Source organism: Carettochelys insculpta, chromosome 8 (genome assembly GCF_033958435.1).
Source record: "Carettochelys insculpta isolate YL-2023 chromosome 8, ASM3395843v1, whole genome shotgun sequence".
In the NCBI taxonomy this organism is placed as follows: domain Eukaryota; kingdom Metazoa; phylum Chordata; order Testudines; family Carettochelyidae; genus Carettochelys; species Carettochelys insculpta.
In genome coordinates, this window is record NC_134144.1 from 28,672,120 (window position 1) to 28,694,106 (window position 21,987).

A 21,987-nucleotide genomic window follows, 5' to 3' on the forward strand; every position below is an offset into this window, starting at 1 on the left:
TTATACTGAGAATCATGCAGGTCAAATGCATCATGTGAGTTACTACAGCGAAGCAGAAAATACTGTTCTTCAGTTTGTAGGACCAGAATTACTATAAATAATCAAAACTATAAATTTTAAGAAGAAGAAACACTTACAGAACCTGAGTTGATGTAAACATAAACCCTTCCTTCTTCTCTGATGTTACTTTGCATTGGCGCACCAACAAGTAAGTCTGAGAGACCATCGTTATTCAGATCCACTGCACAAACGGCAGCTCCAAAATAAGATCCAAGCTGTGCACACACACACAATAAGTGAATAGTCATCTACTCTTTAAGACAACACATAAGAAGTTATAACATGTGCCAAAATAACACAAATGATTACCTTTTTACCCTTTAACTCAGACAGAATACTTAATTGTTTTGCTTCAATGCTAAAAATGTATGCCTAAAATAAGAAAAGATAGGAGAAATTCAACTCTTTGCACTTCCTGTGCATCAGTAAGAAAAATGAAACACTAAATCTGCTGTAGAGACAAATCCAAAAAGGCAACATGACATCACACAATTCTACATAAAATAGTCATGTGTGATCTCCTGCCTGATCTTTTCTTAGCACCATGGAACGAGCATGACCCTCATTTGCCACCTGTTGCATTCCCATTCATTCCTTCTCACAAAGTCAGAGAAGCTCCAGTAATCTGTTCCCTGGGATCACAGAAGTCCCCTCTCTTTGCCTTCCATTGTGCTAATCCAAACAGAAATATTACAGCAATGAAACACCTCTTACTTTACCAGTCTGCTCCTGTTCAGGAGCACCTCCAATTATTTCTGTACTAGCTGGTGTGAGAAAGTGGCCAGCTCCCACAGCATATCCTGTAAATGAAAGAGAGTCATCACTGAATGTAGGAAATACAACTCCAAGTACCACAAACATAATTAAAGAGATGCTTTCTATAGCATACTGACAACTTGTACCATAAACTATGGTCTATTACAAGAGTCTGCAACCTGTGGCTCATTAAGGACTTCTCTGTGGCTCCCAACACTATAATTACAAAGTGAAAAAAAACCTTCCTGATTATTTTCGATAAACCGTGAACATTTTAAAAGCCCCAAAATGAACAACTTACATCTAAGTAGCAAATGATATGCAATCTCAAAACGCTGGATAACTCCCCCTAATGTCCTCCAGAGAGAGACGGTTCAGGAGTGAAAGTCAGGAAGACAGTAGTACAAACACACATGTAAAGTGTGAGGAAATAAAATATGTAAAAAGTTTGTGGATGTCCTGCAGTATAATGCATCACATTACAAATCACTGGGTGTGCACTGTTCTTAAAATAAGGGTTACAAAAAGTCTGGTTTAACGTTATGTATTAAGGACCATCTCATATTCACATGCATTGCAGCTCTTGAATTATTGAGTTTTTTACCAAATTGGAAAAACAAGGTTTATCTAGCTATTTTGGTTGCTGACCTCTAGTCTATTACTTTTCATAAACTCCATACCCCACTCAGAGGAGCTCTGAAGCAATAAAGTGCAATGTCATGTCGGTAAATAAATTAAATGTTTAGAATGGTCAAGTTTCTTTTATAAAATAAGCTGTATAGTCAATAACAATAAGTAGATGTACTTCCAGTTGCCAGAATTCACATTTAAAGAAAGGTCAGGAACATATACCACATAAAAATGTCAAATAAACTTCCATTTTCCAATTATTTGCCATTCTATAAAATTACTTTTAAAATGGCAATACAGTTTACTTAACAACACAGATTCATAAGTCAATTTCAGATAGGCTCACATTGTAACAACAAATTAATGGAAACATTCAAATTAGAAAATTCAATAATAAAATCTATCATTGAAAGCAATCATCAGATCTGTTATTTCAAATGTGTTGATTTCTATTGCACTGCCTCTTAAAAGAAGCACTATGTGACTAATATTGATTATTTCTGACCGTTTTTGAGGGCACAGCCCTTTTGAATCCTTTTGAGGAGATAACCCTTTTGAAACAATCTGAGAATTAGATTTGGCTGGTTGACAAAATGATTAGCCAGTTGGATCCACAAGGTCAGACCTTTACATCTGTGCAGAACCCTCCTAACTAGGAGACTACATATGGATGTAAAACGACACCCCCAAACAGCCTATTTGAGGATTGGGATCACATTTTTTTAGCACAGTGTAGGACAGAACTGGCTGAGCTTAACACACATCCCTCATGTTCTGTCCCCACGTAACTGCATTAGCTCTCCATGAAAGTAGGGAAAACAGTATCACAGGTGAATTACAGTAGACTCACAACTTATGCATAGGTTGCATTCATGGGCAACCATGTGTATGTCAAATTTTGCACAAGTTGGAATTAGGTGGGGAAGGGGCCCTGCTGCCTTCATCCCCCAGTCCTGGTTGCACCTGGCTCCCTGCTGGCTGCTACCGCGCTGGTCAGTTTCAAGAGGCAGGAAGCCAGGAACCAGGCAGCAGCTTGGCTCAGGGTTCCTCTCTGCTTACATGAGCCAGGCAACTAACCAGCACTGCTGCGCTGATCAGTTTCAAGTGATGGAGAGCTGGGAGCCAGGCTGTCCCCTAGTTCCCAGCTCCCGCAAGCGGAGGGGAGTCGGGAGCCAAGCTGCCGCCAGATTTCCAGCTCCCATCACTCATGATTTCCACTTGCATTACTGTAAGAATCGCGTAAGTCGAAATCATGTAAGCTGGGGATCTACTGCATGCCTTAAATCTCCAATTTGCCAAAATGACTGTGTGGGGCTCACATTCCCAATATGCCAGCAATTTTTTTTTTTGGTGTTTTAAGCGATAAGGGCTGAATAAGGTCATTTACCATTTAAAGGTCAACTCTCAGTTTCTACTTTTTCAACAACAACAACAAAAAATTAAGCTTAAGTGAATGAACCTTAATCTTCATGCTCTGACCTTCATATTCAATTTATTTTGCTATTGTCAAACTGTAAAAATATTCATGTCTAATGGTTTTTAAAAGGTAACTACATGTGCCAAGTCCCTGCCCTCTTGTGAAGATTATTTTTCAGGTTAGGTGGAAATGATATCAAGTTCATGTATTTTATTATTGAAAACTCTGCACCAAACCAAACCATATCTGAGGCTGGGACAGCTGTTCACCTAGAATGTGTTCTTCCTACTGTTAGGTTTCTGAAAATCTCTGGAGAAAACTCTTGAAAAAATGTTACAAGTCCAAATAAGTTGATATAACAATTTCTTCATTCATTCATTCAATGTCTTCATTCATTCATTCACGGCTCCCTCTCTGTTTCATTCATTTTCATTGATAAGATGGAAGCAGTGAAATGGGCAACCCTGAAATAACCAAAATTGATAGGTTTTCATTTAAAAGAGTGGGGCAGTTTTACACTCATCCCTCGCTATATGAGCACAATTGGTTCCCAAATTTCTGCTCGTATGCGAAAACTCATAAGAGCAACACTTAAATCCCATTAAATACATGTAAAAGTCTCCAGTTCATTCCAAGTGCTTGTAACTTGACATAAGCCAGTTGAGTTTAGGTACTTTTCTGATGTATTTGAATAGTTTGGCGCCAGAAATAGGATGTGGTGTATGTATGTAGACCTGGGATTCCCAACCTATGGATCAGGATCCAAACATGGGTTGCCATTAGATTTGTTATGGGTCATCAGCCGGGCAGTTCTGAAGCACATGTGGATGGTAAAGAAGCCATTTGCAGTTCCTTAACACAGATGCCTCAGGCAGATATCTATCAACAGAGATAGCTGCCATCTCCAGCAACCATCTCTATCGCTAGGGATAGCAATTACCTTATCCCTAGGTGCTGAAAGCTTAACACTTGAGTTAATTGGTTTTAATGACTGTTACCTGCTGGGAGCAGGAGGGCTGGGGGAGCTGCCCAACCTAGCAGCCTCGGTGAAGAGGCTGCAGGAGGAGGAGTGTCTAAGGCTGGAGCCGTTCAGGGATGCTGGGGGGGGATCTAAGACTGGGCAAAGTTTGGGGCTGCAAGGGGGAGGTGTGAGGCTGGGGGCAGTCTGGGGCTGCAGGGAGACTCCAAGGCTGGAGGCAGGTTGGGGCTGCTGGTGGGGTGTAAGTCTGGGGGCAGTTTGGGGCTGCAGGGGGAACCTAAGGCTGGGGGTGGTTTGGGGCTGCCGGGCAGTGGGTGTTAAAACCTGGCCAAGGGTGAGGTCTGCAGGGCGACTGTTACGTTAAACCCACGAGTTATCCAGGAGTGGTTCCTGCAACCCCTGCATAACTCAAATTTTCCTGCAAGGGGAGGGGAGCGGCAAGAGCTGAGAACCAGGGGCAGGATGATTCCAATCTCCCCATGGCTTACAGGATTGGGAAACTGATCAGCTCATGGCTGGCCAGTTTCGCATTTCTGCCAGCAGAGGGGAGTTGGGAACCAGGCTAAGAGCCTTCTCCCTCTCTCCCCCCACCTGCAGGGCCATCAGACAGCTGCATGTATGAGGGAAAAGAGGGAGAAGGCTTCAGCCACAGGTCTGCGGGTCTCCTTGCCCCCCAGCCAGGGACCCCACAAGCAGAGCAGAGCCGGGGCAGGGCTGTGGGTCTCCCCACCCCCTGGCCACGGACCCCGCAGCTGGCTCATATAAGTGGGGGGAAGTTCACTCATTTAGTGAACAAAGGTAGGTGTGTGTGTCCCTCATTTCAGTGAGTACTCATAAGTAAAGTACTCATTAAACAAGGGATGAGTGTATTCCAATATCTCCTTAACCTGGGTCCCGGTCTAACTTCCTTTTAAGTCAGTGGGAGTTTGCTGATTTATAATGGGAGATGCATTGGGTTCTTAGTAATGAGTGGGTGCATCATTTCTATCTTCAAACTTAAAGCACACAGGGGATGAAAAAAAGTGGTAGTCACAATAGTCTTGAAACTGAAGAAGAAAGGGGAGCCAAAACAATAACATCTGCCTCTTCTTAAGAACTCCTTTACCAGAACAGTGGGTATTTGGGACTCCCAAAAGGCTAAATATATGAAGGAATTTGTCTTAGGAATAGGTGCTAGACATGGCTTCATTGCTCAACAGTTATGTCAGAAATTTCCCTTGGCAGTACATATGCTCTTATGCCATCGTTCCCCAGACAGACAGGGCTATCGTTATAGGAGGGGGAAGCAACAGTACAACTTCCTGAGGCGTTATCCTGCTGGGGAACTCGAGAGCAATGCAATGGGACAGAGCCTCTACACAGATGATCTAAGATCTGCTGAAAGTCCAGTATCCAACCGGATGTCAACAAACTCTTAACCTTGACAGCAGGAGCAGTGACCCAAGTAAATGTGCCCTTCTTGCAAGCATGTACGATGTCAATACTCATCATCAGCCACACTTCCCCTCAATGCATCAAACCAAACAAAATTTAACTTTAAACCCACGAACACTCCCATTATCCTGACATATTTTTCCGACTAAGTTACATCTTTAATGGGTCAACACATGTATTTTAAGGTAAGTATAACTGCAAGTACATTGTTGGATTGCCTTAATTATGAGAGAGAGTTCTCAAGGCTACAAATATGATTCCAAGGCAGCATTTCTGCCATCCTTCTCATCATGTTTCTTCTGAAACAGCTTCAATTTTCATTCTGAAAATCAGAATACCTCCTCATTGGGCTTACAAGAAGTGTGGAAACAGAAAGACCAAGTGCAATTAAAAATTCTTACTGGATCATAAAAGTTAAATGTCTGATAAATGCTACAAATTAACTCATTAAGTTATGTATCAAGAACATATTTGTACAAATAGCTAAATTCAAATTTTTATACTGTGCAAACTTCTTCTAAACATCAATCATTAAAAAGTAATTTACATTGTGTCAAGAAAATGGCTTAAAAACGTTGAAACCACATCCTGTTTTAAAATAATTTCATCCTGTTTTTTATCACTGTACTCAAACCTATTCAAGTGAAGCTAAGGAAATCCTGCCAAATGTTATTTATTGACTGACTTGTCTTTGCAAATGTATTTTCTTCCTCAGGGGGCTGCTACTGAAGTGCCTCCTTTCCCTCCAGCTTGAAATCAAACCCTACAAGACCCATTCCTCAAGTTCATCTCTTATAAAACTCCATGTTGCCATATGTTCCACATGGGCTATTATGAAAATAATAACTCTATAAAGCAGAGACAAACCATTGATCACTGCCAGAAGAAAAGATGATGAAAATATATGGATTAATTACAGTAGTCTTCTTTGGATTGCATGCTGGCCACAAAATATACCTTTCCCAACTGGTAATACTATTATTATTTGTGCTGGCTATATGCTTAGCACCATAAAAATACTGAAACAGAAATATAGGAGCTTGGACACAAACAAAAGCCCAGGGCAAGGAACGAATGAATGAATGAATGAACCAATCCAGGTAACATGGCATGAAGGGGCACAATAAAAAGAAGCAATGCCAGGGTTGGGAGTACTCTCAGGCAGGTGGGCAGGATGGGAAGTACTGAGGTGGGGATTGGGCAGATACTCTCTGCTGTCCCAACACGCTGGTCACAATTCTCCCTGGGGAAAGACAATAACCAGAGGTGAAAGTAAGACGGTATGGCCGGGCTTGCTGTACCAGCAAGTTGCTGGCAAGATCCAATATGCCACAGCAATTTTTTACAGCCAGTAAGGTGTATGGCAGTGTTTCCCAAATGGTGTTCCATGGAACCTCAGGGTTCCGCAAAGTGAAAACAGGGGTTCCGCCAGAAAATTCCATTACAGCAGCCAACTCCTCTGCTGCTCCCTTCCCAGCCACCGCTGAAACAGTAGACCTAAATTTAATTGGTTTAACAGTTGGCAGGACAGCGGGAGGGATCCAGCCATTAAACCAACTGAATTTACTTCCCTTATTTCAGCAGCAGCAGGGCAGGGAACCGCAGAGAGCCCCTCACTCGCCACACTACCCAAGTGACCACACCCTTCCAGTGGGCATGGCTCAGCTCACCCCTGCCAGCAGAACAACTCCATGCCAGCCTTCCTCCCACTGGGCACATGCGGCCACTGTAGACTTCCCAGTCAACACCACAGATGGGTTAGTTCCGCGGGCCAGTCTGAGGCTGTGGTGGGTTAATCCTGGGGATGGGAGGAAGGGGCTTGGGACTGAGAGGAGTTAAGACTGGGGATGAGGAGGCAGATTTGGGTCTGAGGTGGGGAAAGCCTGTAGGTGGGGGGCGGGTTTGTGGGACGAGGGGGGTAAAGTCTGGGAATGGGTTCCACAGAATTATTTCAAGTTTAAAAGAGTTCTGTGGCCCAATAAAATTGGGAATCACTGGTGTATGGAAAAGTCAACATACCGCCTGGAGCCCCTCCACAGAGCTGCCTCTCCTCCAGCTCCTCCATGCAGCAGCATCCCCAAAGGAGAAAAGGACTATGGGATGCAGCTGGGGAGAGGTGCAGCAGCTGGAGGAGTTTTTCTTTCCCTGTCCCTGCTCCCCACACACTTTATCGTACAGCAAGGTTGCTGTTGTACAGATGGAGCAACAGAGAGGCAGTGCCATGAGGGCAGGGAACTGGGGCTTCTGTTCCTTTCCACACTGGCAGGGACAGAACAGGGGAAAGCAGCGGAACTGTGGGCAGCACCTCCAGCTGTTATACCACCCTGCCCCCAATCCCCCATGTAATGTGGATTAGGGAGGGGAAGACCATGGGGGCCCCCAGCTACGGAAAGGAAAGAGGTCATGTGCCCCCTCCTCCCCCACAGTTGATGTGCCCTCACTCCAACCCCCAAACTGGGAAGAAACGTATTATTGTCACCCCTGAAAATAAACACACAATCCCTTTCTCTAGGCTCAAGGTAAAGACATGACTAAGCCTGTATTTAAACATCTTTAAATATTGTATTAAATCTATTTATGATTTATGGAAACCATTTATGATCTAAGTCCTTACAAACAGAGCAGTCTTAGCTGTGCATTATGGACTCTCTTTAAATCAAACACAACTAAAGATTACTGTAAATGAAGACAAGCCTGTTCAGAAATAAATATCTGAGGAACTTCATGTAGAAGAACACAGAATAAAAGCCAGATTTTAAAAGGCTAATGTCACATTTATAATCACAAGACAGTTCTGCAGTATTGCCACACTGGGGTATAACAGAGAAGATGTTTTGCTTGCAGGTGTGTAGACTAAGGAATCAGCAAAATTTATATATAAATTATTTTAAATACCTAAGTAACTTCCAAATTTTACTTGGTTCTTCAAGTCTACATATGCTTTAAAGATGTTTGCAGTGATATTGTATACAAAAACAGAGCCAGTCCAATAATATGATCCTGGGGCTCCCATTATAATTAAATCCTGAAAGAGAAAAAAGAGTTATGTTTATGTATTAAACTTTTTTCAAAAATGTATAATGACTCAAATTCATTCTTAGTATAACTCCTCTGAAGTCTATGGAATTACAGTGGAGATATATTTTGCTCAATATCATTGCATTAAAGCCATAGTGCATATAAAATGTTTCACATTTTTAAAAACATGGTTATTATTTCCCTACCAAAAGCTTTGAGCTGTGAGCAATTTAAAGAAACCTTACTTGTGGTTATCTTTCCCCCTTAGCAGAATATTTCAGAAATCGTATTTTCAGGCAGAACGTAGTATGTACACTAGAGTATATCACTCTTTATATACAGAAGTAAGCCTTATTACTGTTTAATATTACTTTCAATAGGTTATCCAGAATGGTATAACAAAAAAAAATGCTCTACTACATGGACTTGTCTACACTAGCCCCCTTCTTTGAAGGGGCCATGGTAATCAGCCCAAGCGGGGAATAGCAATGAGGTGCTGCAATGCATATGCAGCACCTCATTAGGCTAATTTTCACTGCATGAACTTCAAAGGTGGGAGCAAGGACACCTCAAATTTGCATGGGTGCTTTGAAGTGCCCGTGGATACATGGTCTGCTGGTGCTTAGATGTTATCAACTTAAAAGTTTGCACGGTGAGAATTAGCCTAACAAAGTGCTGCATGTGCACTGCAGCACCTCCTTGCTATTCCCCGCTCCGGCTGGTTACCATCACCCCTTCGAAGAAGGTACCTAGTGCAGACAAGCCGTATTAGTCACATTCTTTTAAAATAAAAAGAAATGTTAGATTTAATAAAGAGCCATGATAAATTCAGGCATGTTTAAAACTGTTACATACCTAAAACTATTATCTTTAATAAATTTCATTTTAAAAAGGATCGTTAGAGCCCTGAACTGATACAAAATTGGTACATCTACATCTGCAAAAATGATCTGCAAATATCTCCATCCACATCCACAGATGCCTGTAGATATAAAGTAGATATCCACACATCTGAAGGGTTCAAGATACAATATTTGTAACCGCATCTGGAAAAATGAGCTGCAGATACCTGCAACCACATCCACAGATGAGGCTACCCATGAATATAAAGCAGGTATCTGTGGATTTGCAGGGTTCTACGTATCAGGAATACGCACAAATGTACAATGTTCTCTAGGAAATAACTGAATAGCAAATTGATTTTTAAATACACACCTTAAAGTAAAAACTAGATATCCCAGCCTGGCATGATGCGTAGCTTTCTCCAAATTTTCGCAGACCATCTGAATACAAAAGCAAAAAAGGTTTAGAGCCTTCAATCATCTTGAAAAATAGAGAGTTTCAGAATTTCTCTGAAGCTCTCTAAAAACAGAGTAAAGATAAATAAGAAGCACTGGTTTCCAGTTCTGGGAAAAGTACATGGACTACAACTTCACAATACCAAAATAATAAATAACTTGAGAAAACTGTCCCATTCCAAATGCATCATTTTACTGGGGCTGCATTCTGAAGTCTGGTTTTAGTGCTTCTAAAAAGGCAAACATCTACCTGAGCATCAATAAGTCCATGAACACCATATCAAAGTGAGAAGTTACTGTACACATTGCTTGAGTAACAAAGGCTGGTAGGTTTAACACTCCTTTTCCTAACCCATTTACAACTCCCGTCATAATTTAACAGAAATAACTATCTTCATAGGAGTTCTCACTTTGCTTGTACTGTGCATGCACCTCCGTTGGGAATCACATACATGCACAGTTTAGAGCTGTAATAATCACACCATTGCTAGTATTGGTCAAGCATGGGTTCTTTTACTTCCTCCTGCTATTCTATTAGCTTTTTGGATGGGCTCCACTGGAGATATCATGTTCTTGTTCACACTTGCCACCTCTTTCCTTATCCTTCCTGTCTCACGTTTTTCATCTCAGTCCTTTACCTCTTTCTGTCTTTCCTCTGCAAAGCTCCCTATACCCATGTTCTTCCACGTCCAATTTTTTTTCACTTTTCTTTATTAATTCAATCACTTCTTCATTTCACGCCCACATGCACTCACCCTTCATTTACCCATCACCTATTCCCTTCACCCAGCTGGAAGGATGATCTAGCCAGTAGCTTTAGCAGCCTTTGTAGCCATGGAAGAAATGCTAGAAGGAGTTTCTTAATCATTTTCTGTGGGAAGAACGGATTATCTGCTCTTCCCTGCCTAAACAGGAAAATGATCATGAGATATTTTGACATACTGTTCTCTCAGGTTTAGGGAAAGTACCACAGGAGCAGAGGATTGATGGCAGGTTGCTGGGGGACAGAGAGGCCACCATACTGATCTTGGGTCCCTTCCTCCTCTCACTCATTCCCTTGAAAATTGCACAGGGGCAGTGATGAAGGGCTCTTCCTGCAGGCTACAGGTTGGGTCAGAGTCTTGAATGGGTATGAGGTAGACTCAGGAGTGAAGCAGTAGACAGTGGGTTTGATGCTTAGGAAGGGAGAAGAGCAGCCAGTCAGCTCAAAAACTGTGCTCCATATGCTGAACAGGTGGATGGATCACAGAGATGAACTGAGCCTGCACTGGCCTATTTAGAAAGAAAGCATGGCCCACAGGAAAAGGGAGTTACTTACTCCTGTAACTCGTGTTCTTCGAGATGTGTTGCTCATGTCCATTCCAATGTACACGTGTACACACATGCACACGTAGTTACTAGAAGTGTTTTTCCCCTAGCCGGTAGCCGTCAGGTTGGCGCAGCACCCCTGGAGTGGCAACGATATGGCGGCCAATATGGGCACCACACACCCCAGTCCCTGCTCAGTTCCTTCCTGATGGCTACTCTGACAGTGGAGAAAGTCAGATTGGTTTTGCAATAGGCATGAGCAACACATCTCAAAGAACACCAGTTACAGAAGTGAGTAACTGTCTTTTCTTCTTCAAGTGATTGCTCATGTGCACTCCAACGTAGGTGAATGAAAGCTGACATTAGGAGGTGGGGTCAGAACCCTGGAATGACTGTAGTACAGCCCTGCCCACTGCAGTGTCCTCCTTAGCATTCTGCATGATTGCACAATGGGCTGCAAACTGATGTACGGAAGACCTGGTGGCTGCCCTACAGACTTCCTGAATAGGGACATGGGCTAGGAATGCTGCTGAGGACGCCTGTGCCTTCATAGAGTGAGCCCTGATCAGAGGACGTGGAGCCCCTGTTAACTTGTAACATTCCCTAATACAAGCCACTATCCAGGAGGAAATCCTCTAGGAGGAAATCTGGAGGCCCTTCATCCTGTCCACCACAGCAACAAAGAGCTGCTGTGACTTTCTAAGAAGCTTGCTCCTGTCTACATAAAAGGCTAATGCTCTACAGATATCTAAGGTATGTAAACTCTGCTCCCTTGGGTTCACATGAAGTTTAGGATAAAACACAGGTAAGGAAATATCCTGATCGACATGGAAAGAGGAGACCACCTTCAGCAGGAAAGCTGGGTGGGGTCTCAACATAACCTTGTCTTTGTGGAACACCATATAGAGTGAGTCCACAGTAAGAACCCTCAGTTTGGACACCCTTCTGGTCAATGTGAGGGCCACCAAAAAGGCTGTTTTGTAACTTAGAAACAGTAGGGAACAGGAAACCAGGGGGTCAAAGGGGGACCCCATAAACTTAGCCAATACCAAATTAAGGTCCCATGAAGGTAAAGGGTCCTGCGCATGTTGTCAAACCCTCTCCAGGCCTTTCATAAATCTCTTGCCCACCGGGTCTGAGAACACCAACGAGAAGTCTGGGCCAGAGTGAAAAGTGGAAATGGCCGTCAAGTGTACCTTAATGGAGGATAAAGACAGCTCCTCCTGACTCACGTGCCACAGACAATCCAGGACCAAAGGGTTTGTGGCCTGTAAGGAGGACACGCCTTCTGAGATATCCAAATGGTGAACCTTTTCCATTTTGCCAACTAAGTGGCCCTTGTGGAAGGCTTTCTACTATTTTAAAAGCACCTCCCTCACTGGGTCTGAGCAGGAAAGTTCCATGTCACTCAGCTATGAAGCTGACATGCTGTGAGATGAAGAGACAGGAGGTTGAAGTGCTGAAGCCTCCCCTCTTCCTGTGTCAACAGGTCCAGTTGTAATGGGAGTGTTATCGGGTTGCACATCGATAGGTCCAACAGAACCAAGTACCAATGCTGCCTGCCCCTTGCCAGAGCCACCAGGATTACTGAGGCCCCATCTGCTCGAATTTTGAAGAGGACCCTGTGGACGGGGGGACATGTACAGCAATGGTCCCACCCATGATATGCTGAATGTGTCCACCCAGGACCCCAGACTTTGCTTCTGGTAAGAATAAAATGTTTGACACTTCGCATTGAGGTGCGTGGCAAACGGGTCCACCTGGGGATAGCCCCAAATATGGAAAATTGTTTGCACCATGTCTAGGTGGATGGACCTCTTGTGGTTCATGAAAGACCTGTTGAGGTGGTCCACTATGGTATTTTGCCCCTGGGTAAGTACTGGACCTGCAGGAGCATTTGGTGCTGAATGCAAAACTCCCAGAGACTGATAGTCCTGTGACACAAGGGAGAGGTGCATGCACCACGTCTGTTGCTGTCATGTTGTCTGTAATCACTGACATGCAATGTCCCGTTATGTTGTCCCAAAACACCTTGCACACCAACCTGATCACCCTGACTTCTCTCATACTAAGATCTGACATGCCTCAGAGAGCCTGAGTCCAGTACTCCCCAGATGCGCCCTCCAGCCTAAGTCTGAGGCATCAGTTACCAGAGACAAGGAAGGCTGGGGAGGCCTAAAGGATACCCCCTCACACATTGTCTGAGCGTCCAGTCCCAATGCAGAGTCCACAGTACCTGCTGTGGCAATGTCACTAATTTGTCTATATTGCCCCCTCACAGGACGTGCATTGAAGGAAGCCACAACTGGAGAGAACACAATCGGAGTCTGGTGTGCTGCACCATGAATATATAAGCTGCCATGTGTCCCAGGAGCTTCATGCAACAAACTGCCCGTCATAGTGAGGGACTTGATCAGGTTGTTTATGATGCTGGTCACAGCCTGGAACCTGCTCTCTGTCACAGAGGCCCTGGCAAACACTGAGTCCGAGGAGAGCCCCTACAAACTCTATTTTTGCATGGGGACAAGCGTGGACTTTGTCTCATTTACCTTAAGACTGGGAATGTTGAAAGTTTGACGGATAAACCATATGTGTTGGTGAACTTGGGCCTGTGAGCTCCCTTTGACCAACCAGTCACCCAAGTAAGAGAATAACTGGACTCCACGCCTGGGGAGGAAGGATGCAGTTGGTAAAGACATTTGGGGCTGTCAACAGGCCAAAAGGAAGGACTGTGAACTGACAGTCTCCTCCATTCAGTGCAAACCTCAGGAACCTCTTGTAAGTAGGATAGATTGCAATGTGAAAGTACGTGTCCTGTAAGTCGAGCGCAGCAAACCAGTACCCTCAATCCAGCAATGGAATGATGAGCCCCAGGGAGACCATGCGAAACCTGATCTTTTCTACAAACTTGTTCAGGCCTCACAGGTCCCTGATGGGTCTCAGTCCTCACTTTGATTTTGAAATGAGGAAATAATGGAAATAAAACTGACCTCCAAATTGAGGGGGAACCTCCTCTATTGCTCTCTGCTCAAGGAGTGATTGAATCTCCTGCGTGAGCAGACTCTTGTGACAGGAGTCCCTGAAAAGGGACAGGGACAGCAGAAGCCCCCACCAGGACCAAAACCTAACTTTTGAGAGCTCACCACACATTCCCCATCTTGGATCCAGCACACCCTTTACTTTTGTTACACCTATCTCCTTTCCACCATGCGAAGGACCCATTGGTCTGATGTTACAGGGCACCAAGCAGGACAGACAGTGGATAGGTGGAACAAAAGTAAAGGGTGTGCTAGATCCAAGCTGGGGAATGGTGTGATGCACCCTCACAAGTCAGGTTTTGGCCCGGGAGGGCTTCTGCTCCCCCGGCCCGACTGACTGGAGCACTCCCTGCCACTGTGATCTTGCCACACATTTTGATCCCTAGGCTGCTGACGGAACTGCAAAGCGGGAGGTTGGGGGTTAAAATCTCTGTGGTGGGTCACAAGTTTGTGGAGCCGCAGAGACTTTAGGGTGGCCCTAGAGTCCTTAAGGCTATGCAGCCTTTCATCTGTTTTTATGGAAAACAATGTTGGCCCCTCAAATGGTAAGTCTTGCATAGTCTGATGCACTTCACAGGGCAAGCCAGAAACCTGCAGCCAAGCCCCCCATCTCATTGCCTCCCCTGATCCCATGACCCATGTCACTGCATCAGCAGCATCCATGGCAGTTTGTAGGGCTGCATATGAAATCAGTTTTTTCTCCTCCATAATTAGGTGTACTGTCCGGGGTGGGGGGGAAGTAAGGGGGAGGGCAAAATTCTGTAAATTTTGAGAGGGAGGACACTGTACTTAAGGACAACCTGATCACTAGGGATTCCCGACTGGCTATGCGCAGCTGCAGCCCGCCAGATGAATAAATTTTCTTCCCACATAAATCCAATCATTTCACCACTTTATTTCTGGGTGAGGAGTAAAGGGACTTTTGAGGAGTAAAGTTTTGGGAGTAAAATAAATTTTGAGGAGTAAAGGGACTTCGAAGCTGCCCAAGCACTTCGAAGTACCGGCACGTTAGCCACATCTAGATGCGAGCCAGCACTTCGAAGTTGCCGCGGGGGAGGAATTTGCTGAATGACGTGCTGCATATGCAGTGCAGCACTTCATTAATAAACTCCCAACACCCTATTTATCACACTCCCTTTGAAGAAGGAAGCTAGTGTAGACACAGCCCCTGTGTTTGGCCGCATCCACAACGAAGGAGTAAGGAAGGCGGTGGGTAAACAGGTGCTCATTCCCCACAGAGGGGACAAAGTAACATCTATAATTTTTCCTCACTGTGGGATGGCTGAAGCCAATGTCTGCCCGTCTTAGCAGCGTGGGCAATGGTCTTTCTGAGAGGTAAGGCCACTCTAGTGAGACCCAAAAAGGACAATATATCCATCATCAGATCGGCCTCATCCTTGACCTCCTCCTTCTGCACCCCGAAGCCCTGGACTACCCAGCGGAGCAGCTGCTGGAGGGCCTGGCCGTTCCCCAAAACTGGGGAAGCAGAAAAACTAGCAACTGCTTCATCCAGGAAGGAAGAAGAGGAGGTCTATGCCTGCACTGAGCAGCCTATGTCCAAGGCCACCAATGGGTCTGGAGTGCTGCACTCCAGATGCAGCGGAAACAGCTTCGATGCCAGCATCACTGAGCACACAGAGGCTGGTGCCAAGGACTCCACTGCTGAAGGAGGAAAAACCTTTGGAACTGCTGATGCTGACGGCACCTGGAACATGCCAGATCCCGTAGGTGCTGCCATGGACAGCACCAAAGAGTATGGCACCGGAGGAGGAGGAAGCGGCAGTGTAACACTGGAGCTGACACTGGCAATTGCTCCAAGAGGGTCGGTGCCAAGAAGACAAACAGAGCCGATGAGGACTGCTTCACAGAGAGAGGCTGCCCGAGTGACACATCCCACCATGGCGTTACCTGTGAAGCCAACAGTGCTGAATGAGGTACCAGCGGAGCTCCTGACACCACCAGCAGCAATGGGGCCTGGGACTGCAGCCCAAGGGGTCCAAAAAGGCCATTTTGATGCCATCAGTCAGTTGGGTGGCCACTGTCCCTGAGCTGAACGCCGACAATGTTGAGACGAAGACTGAGCACTCCTACTCCTGTTTGAACTGGAGAAGTAGGAGTCGGACTCCTACTTGGATGCCTCCAACAACGACCGAGGTAGCACATGACCCACAGGCACCTGCATTGGCACTGACTGTGATGGTGCCTGCACCAAAACCGAGGTAACTGCTGGGGCTGAGGGTGAAGTTGGTTGTGCCATCATAGCCAGCTTGCCCCACGACAGAGGATGACTCAGCTGCTGCCTCTGGGATGTTGATCTCTTCGGAGGCAAAAAGGGCGCCGTGATCTGGAGCAGGCGCTGCGCTGTTCTGAACACCTCCAGCATCGATGGCATCTCCAGTGAGAGGGGACTGGACCTCTGGACCAGCATCAATGTTGGCATTCCAAGGCATGCCCATGGTGTAGCTCAGCCAATGGTGCCTCAGGTTCCTCCCTGCACTTTGGCGCCACAGGGGAGTAGCCCGTCATTCCTCTTCTTTTTGTGGACCACCAGGAATTGAGAGTGATGGTGATGGTGTCAAATTTGCAAACGAATTGCAGCTCTGAAGTTCTCTTGTTGTTTTTGAAGATACACAGTAACTCGGTTACCACTCTGATCTTTGGAGTCTGTTTTTGAAGGGTTTTTTTGTGTTTTGCTGTCGGATGGCTACTTTTAAATCTGTTACTGGGCACTCCACAACAGATTTAAAAGTAGCCATCCTGCAACCAAAAAAAAAAAACATCTTCAAGAACAGACTCCAAAGATCACAGTGGTAGCCTTGTTAATGTGTATCTTCCAAAACAACAAGAAGCCCTGTGGCAACTTACACACAAATATTTTGGAGCATAAGCTTTCGTGGCCAAAGACCCACTTCATCAGATGCATCAATGGGGGCTCCAGAGGAAGGAACCAGCATATTCTCCAAAATACCTTTTAGTCTATAAGGTGCCACAGGACTTCTTGTTGTTTTTGAAGACTCCAAAGAGAAACTGCAGAGCTGCAATTCATTTGCAAATTTGACACCATCAACCAAGGACTGAACAGAGACTGGGAGTGGTTGGCCCATTACAAAAGCAGTTTCTCCTCTCTTGACATTCACACCCGCACATTAGCTGTTGATAATGGGGCATATCCTCCCTGACTGAATTGACCCTGTCAACTCTGGCTTTCCTCTTCACTGGGATTCCCTCCTTTTCATTAGCTTGTATTTTTACACCCCCCTCTGGAATCCTCACTCACCCATCTGATGAAGCGGGTCTTTGCCCATGAAAGCCGTGTCTACACATGCACGCTACTTCGAAGTAGCGGCACTAACTTTGAAATAGCGCCCATCACGGCTACACGTGTCGGGCGCTATTTCGAAGTTAACATCGACGTTAGGCGGCGAGACGTCGAAGCCGCTAACCCCATGAGGGGATAGGAATAGCGCCTTACTTCGACGTTCAACGTCAAAGTAGGGACCGTGTAGTCGTTGCACGTCCCGCAACATCGAAATTGCGGGGTCCGCCATGGTGGCCATCAGCTGAGGGGTTGAGAGACGCTCTCTCTCCAGCCCCTGTGGGGCTCTATGGTCATCGTGTGCAGCAGCCCTCAGCCCAGGGCTTCTGGCTGCTGCTGCTGCAGCTGGGGATCCATGCTGCATGCACAGGGTCTGCAACCAGTTGTCGGCTCTGTGGATCTTGTGTTGTTTAGTGCAACTGTGTCTGGGAGGGGCCCTTTAAGGGAGCGGCTTGCTGTTGAGTCCGCCCTGTGACCCTGTCTGCAGCTGTGCCTGGCACCCTTATTTCGATGTGTGCTACTTTGGCGTGTAGTCGTTCCCTCGCTGCGCCTATTTCAATGTGGTGCTGCGCAACGTCGAAGTTGAACATCGACGTTGCCAGCCCTGGAGGACGTGTAGACGTTATTCATCGAAATAGTCTATTTCGATGTCGCTACATCGAAATAAGCTACTTCGAAGTAGGCTTCACGTGTAGACGTAGCCGAAAGCTTACGCTCCAAAATATCTCTTAGTTTGTAAGGTGCCACAGGACTTCTTGTTCTAACAGTTAAACTATTGAACTATTTAACTACTAACTACTGAACTATTAACAACTAAGTAAACTATCTATAGATAAGAACTAAAGCTATCAGCTAAAGATATGAGTGCTTGCACAACTGAAGGGGAGTTCCAGCAATTGACACTGTGGCAAGAAGGAACTGAGCAGGGGGCAGCTTGGGCAGTGCCCATACTGACTGCCATATCGACGCCACTCCGGGGTGCCGCACTGACCTAGCTATTGGCTAGGGGAAAAAGACTTCCAGCAACTGGGCATATGTGCATTGTGGCAGACCCTCACCTGGAAGCTTCCGGAGCCTTCTAGAAGGTCAGTATACTGGGTGCTGGGCCAATGCGTTTCTGTTCCCTGTCTAGGCCCAGGCCCAAGTCTTCATTGGTCAGATGGGCCCTGTGCTCCCTACAAAAGGCTCCCCATCTGGTAGCAGGGGGGAAGGTTTGGGAAGGTGCACCAGAGGAGCAGAGCAAAGCAGAGCAGAGCAGAGCAGAGCAGAGCAGAGCAGAGCAGAGCAAGAAGGTACCACAGGGAAGCGGTGGGCGAAGTGGCCCAGGGTGAGGCTACTACATTGGGGCAGGGGTGAAGGCCCTGCTGGTTGCCTCTTGTCCTTGTAGGGACCCTGGGCCGGAGTCCAGGGTAGAGGGTGGTTCTGGACTCCCTCCACCCTTCCCCAGAGGGATCACTCTACCAGAGCAGGTGCGGGCCTGCAAAGGGGGCTGGTACTATTTCCCCCATACTGGTCTTGCCTATGATGAGGGTGACTTGCTAAGTGGAGACCCCTGCCTTTGGAAAGGCCTAGGCCAAAAGGGGCCTCTGTGAGTCTTTGAGGCAGCACAGAACCACCAGGAAGCGCAAGGACCCACAGGGGCTAACAAGGGACTTTGTCACAGCATGCACGCCTACACTGGAATGCACATGAGCAATCACTCAAAGAAGAACCAGCCCTTTTTAGCTGTAGAACCAACACTACTTTAAAATGATCACAATTTCACCAGAAGCTTTGTCCATCTTCCAGACTTCTGTTTTCAGAACCCAATCTGCAGGCCCTGGATAGAAGGAAGCCTATCCAGGGCCGCTGGATTTAAAAACTGAGCAATGAACAAACCCAACCAGTTTAATGGGTACGTGCAGTTTAATGTATCTACAAGCCCTGCTTCGTTTCTTTTTTTCTTTCAAAGAGCACATCTGTTCTTCTATCTCCTCAAATCAAGCACCATATTATCTTCTCAAGCTCTAGAAAGCACCAAAATCTCTACTTACCTTTGTAGCAAGGGCATATTCTTTTACTCACTTCTGTTCGAAAATCAGGAGGGATTTCGTAACAAATGCCATAAGGGAGTTTATGTTCCAGATGCATGTAAAATATATTTTTCCACATATGGCCACAGGCCTGCATATATTAAGCAAAAAAGCATAAGATGTGAAAGGAAAATGTTACAGTTGTGAAGGTAGTACAAGAAAAGGCATACAGTATTTAAGCCAATACATACAACAATGGATCCATTTTCTCTTGGCTGTCTGGACAAGCTGACACCCAGCCACTGATCATCTCTCTCTTCAGAACAGGTCCTTCCACAACGTTCTCCTGCTGGATTGCCTACAGTAAAATAAACAAAACCCCCCAAAAAAAAGTATGACAAACATTTTGAACACAGGAAATATACTGAAGTTCTATGTACTTTACTATACAACTTGATTACTAGCTGATTATATTAAACGGTGTCATTTGAGCAGACTTTTTACAGATATGTATTTTGTTTAGGACTTCCCATACACAGATACTGAGATCATCGATGAGCAACCTAAGCTAGTGAGTGGGCTGCAAGATTGTCGCAACCTCACAACCAAGACAGTTTTCCAGGATAGGGTAGTTTTGCTAACTGTGCTTGTGTACTTAGAATTTACAAGATGTGTTTACTGAACCATAGCAACACTTTGCATGCAAAAGGAGCACGTCTCTTACAATGTAGTGTACAACCACCACACACCTCACACCACTGCCTTTGTTTTACATGTCCATCACTTTGGTCATACCAATAGGAAATAAACGATTCTGATGGCAACCAGCAGAGTCTGGCAATCCTGTGAATGTGCAATAGCAAACAAAATGTCTTGCAGGCCACACACAGAAATTCGATAGGTTTCATGCAGCCAGCAGGCTCCCCACCACTGATTTAAATGGTTCATATTTTTCAGAAATGAAGGTGTGATACCATACATAGATCCAAATACCAGATCCAAATATAGTATAGTAGGTGTGAGCAGGATTAGTCACTCAACTCTGAATTTGTGATTATCACAGTTGAATTGGAGGAAATCTGGAAGCTGAACAAAAATCTAACATGGGGTAGCACTCCTGTTAAAAAATGAATTGCTAGCTTTATGGACTGGGACTTCTGCCCTGTAGCATGAAGTATAAATAAAATGGGATTGTTATTCACTCAGCTAATTTATCACACACAAGCCACGTCTACATGTGCCGGCTACTTTGAAGTAGCCGTGCCAACTTCGAAATAGCGCCCGCCACATCTACACGTGGCGAGCACTATTTCGAAGTTGAAATCGATGTAAGGCAGCAAGACGTCGAAGTCGCTATCCCCATTAGGAGATGGGAATAGCGCCCTACTTCGACGTTGAACGTTGAAGTAGGGCACGTGTAGCCAATCTGCTTCCCTCAACATCGAAATAGTGGGGTCCGCCATGGCGGCCATCAGCTGAGGGGTTGAGAGACGCTCTCTCCAGCCCCTGCGGGGCTCTATGGTCACCGTGTGCAGCAGCCCTTAGCCCAGGGCTTCTGGCTGATGCTGCTGCAGCTGGGGATCCATGTTGCATGCACAGGGTCTGCAACCAGTTGTCGGCTCTGTGGATCTTGTGCTGTTTAGTGCAAGTGTGTCTGGGAGGGGCCCTTTAAGGGAGCGGCTTGCTGTTTCCCGGGAAGTGCTAGTCCGCCCTGTGACCCTGTCTGCAGCTGTTCCTGGCACCCTTATTTTGATGTGGGCCGCTTTGGTGTGTAGACGCTCCCCTGCAGCGCCTCCTTCAATGTGGTGCTGCCCAACGTCGAAGTTGAACATCGAGGGCACCAGCCCTGGAGGACGTGTAGACGTTATTCATCGAAATAGCTTATTTCGATTTCGCTACATCGAAGTAACGTACATGTGTAGACATAGCTACAGTACGATATTCTATGATAAAAATTTATTATTAGTATACAAAGACATTTAAGATCTAATGTTAGGTATTCAACGAATCCAAAATAGGATGATTTTTCTCAGCTAGTTGTGAGCCCAAACTGAATACTGCATACTGAAATCAGTCTGCCAGATGAAAGGCCCCCTCACTGCAGCTGATTTTGCTAAGGATACATCTACACCAACCAGTAGACTGACCCGGCCAGGGTCAATCTTCCTGGACTCAATTTCGTGCTGCTAGTGGGGACATGCCAAATCGAACAATCAGGAGTCAACAGACTACCCCTGTTCTGCTCAGTCTCATGAGGAGTAAGGGAAGTTGATGGAACAGTTTCTCCCATCGACTTTCCTCGGTGAGGATGGCCAGATAAGTCAGTCATAGATTCGTCGATTCCAGCTACACAACTGCCATTGCTGCAATTGCATATCTATGATTGACTTCAAAGTCTAATCTACACCGAACTTTAGCAGTCCAATCTGAGAACTCAAAGGAGCCTTTTGCAATAACCAGATGCAACCTGAATTCTAACCTAGAGCCAACAGGTACAAATATCTCCTGTATTCTGCTCAGACCTCTAGCTGATGCAGCACTCAGAAATCAACTTTACTAGGTATTCTTATTCTGATAAAATCAAGTGTCTATAACTGCAGTCTTTATTTTGGACATGAAATCCTTATGGATCAAACATCTGACGTTCTGAGATGAAGGAAATACACCTGTATCATTCCCACTAAATCACATTCCATGGAAACCACATGGTCATATATAGGT

At 45.6% G+C, this 21,987-nt stretch overlaps 1 protein-coding gene across 1 annotated transcript in view; it reads right to left on the reverse strand.

Annotated features, from left to right (window-relative positions):
• The window catches only part of ITGA4 (integrin subunit alpha 4), a 66,497-nt gene extending 47,080 nt beyond the window's left edge, over nucleotides 1–19,417 (reverse strand). The window contains exons 1-6 of the mRNA XM_075001166.1: nucleotides 19,288–19,417; nucleotides 9,510–9,577; nucleotides 8,172–8,301; nucleotides 775–860; nucleotides 370–432; nucleotides 138–275 (exon numbers count right to left, since the gene is read on the reverse strand). Coding sequence (XP_074857267.1) covers nucleotides 138–275; nucleotides 370–432; nucleotides 775–860; nucleotides 8,172–8,301; nucleotides 9,510–9,577; nucleotides 19,288–19,405 — 603 coding nt within the window. The 5' untranslated portion in view covers nucleotides 19,406–19,417. The remainder of the gene's footprint in view (nucleotides 1–137; nucleotides 276–369; nucleotides 433–774; nucleotides 861–8,171; nucleotides 8,302–9,509; nucleotides 9,578–19,287) is intronic.
• Nucleotides 19,418–21,987: the final 2,570 nt, after the last annotated feature.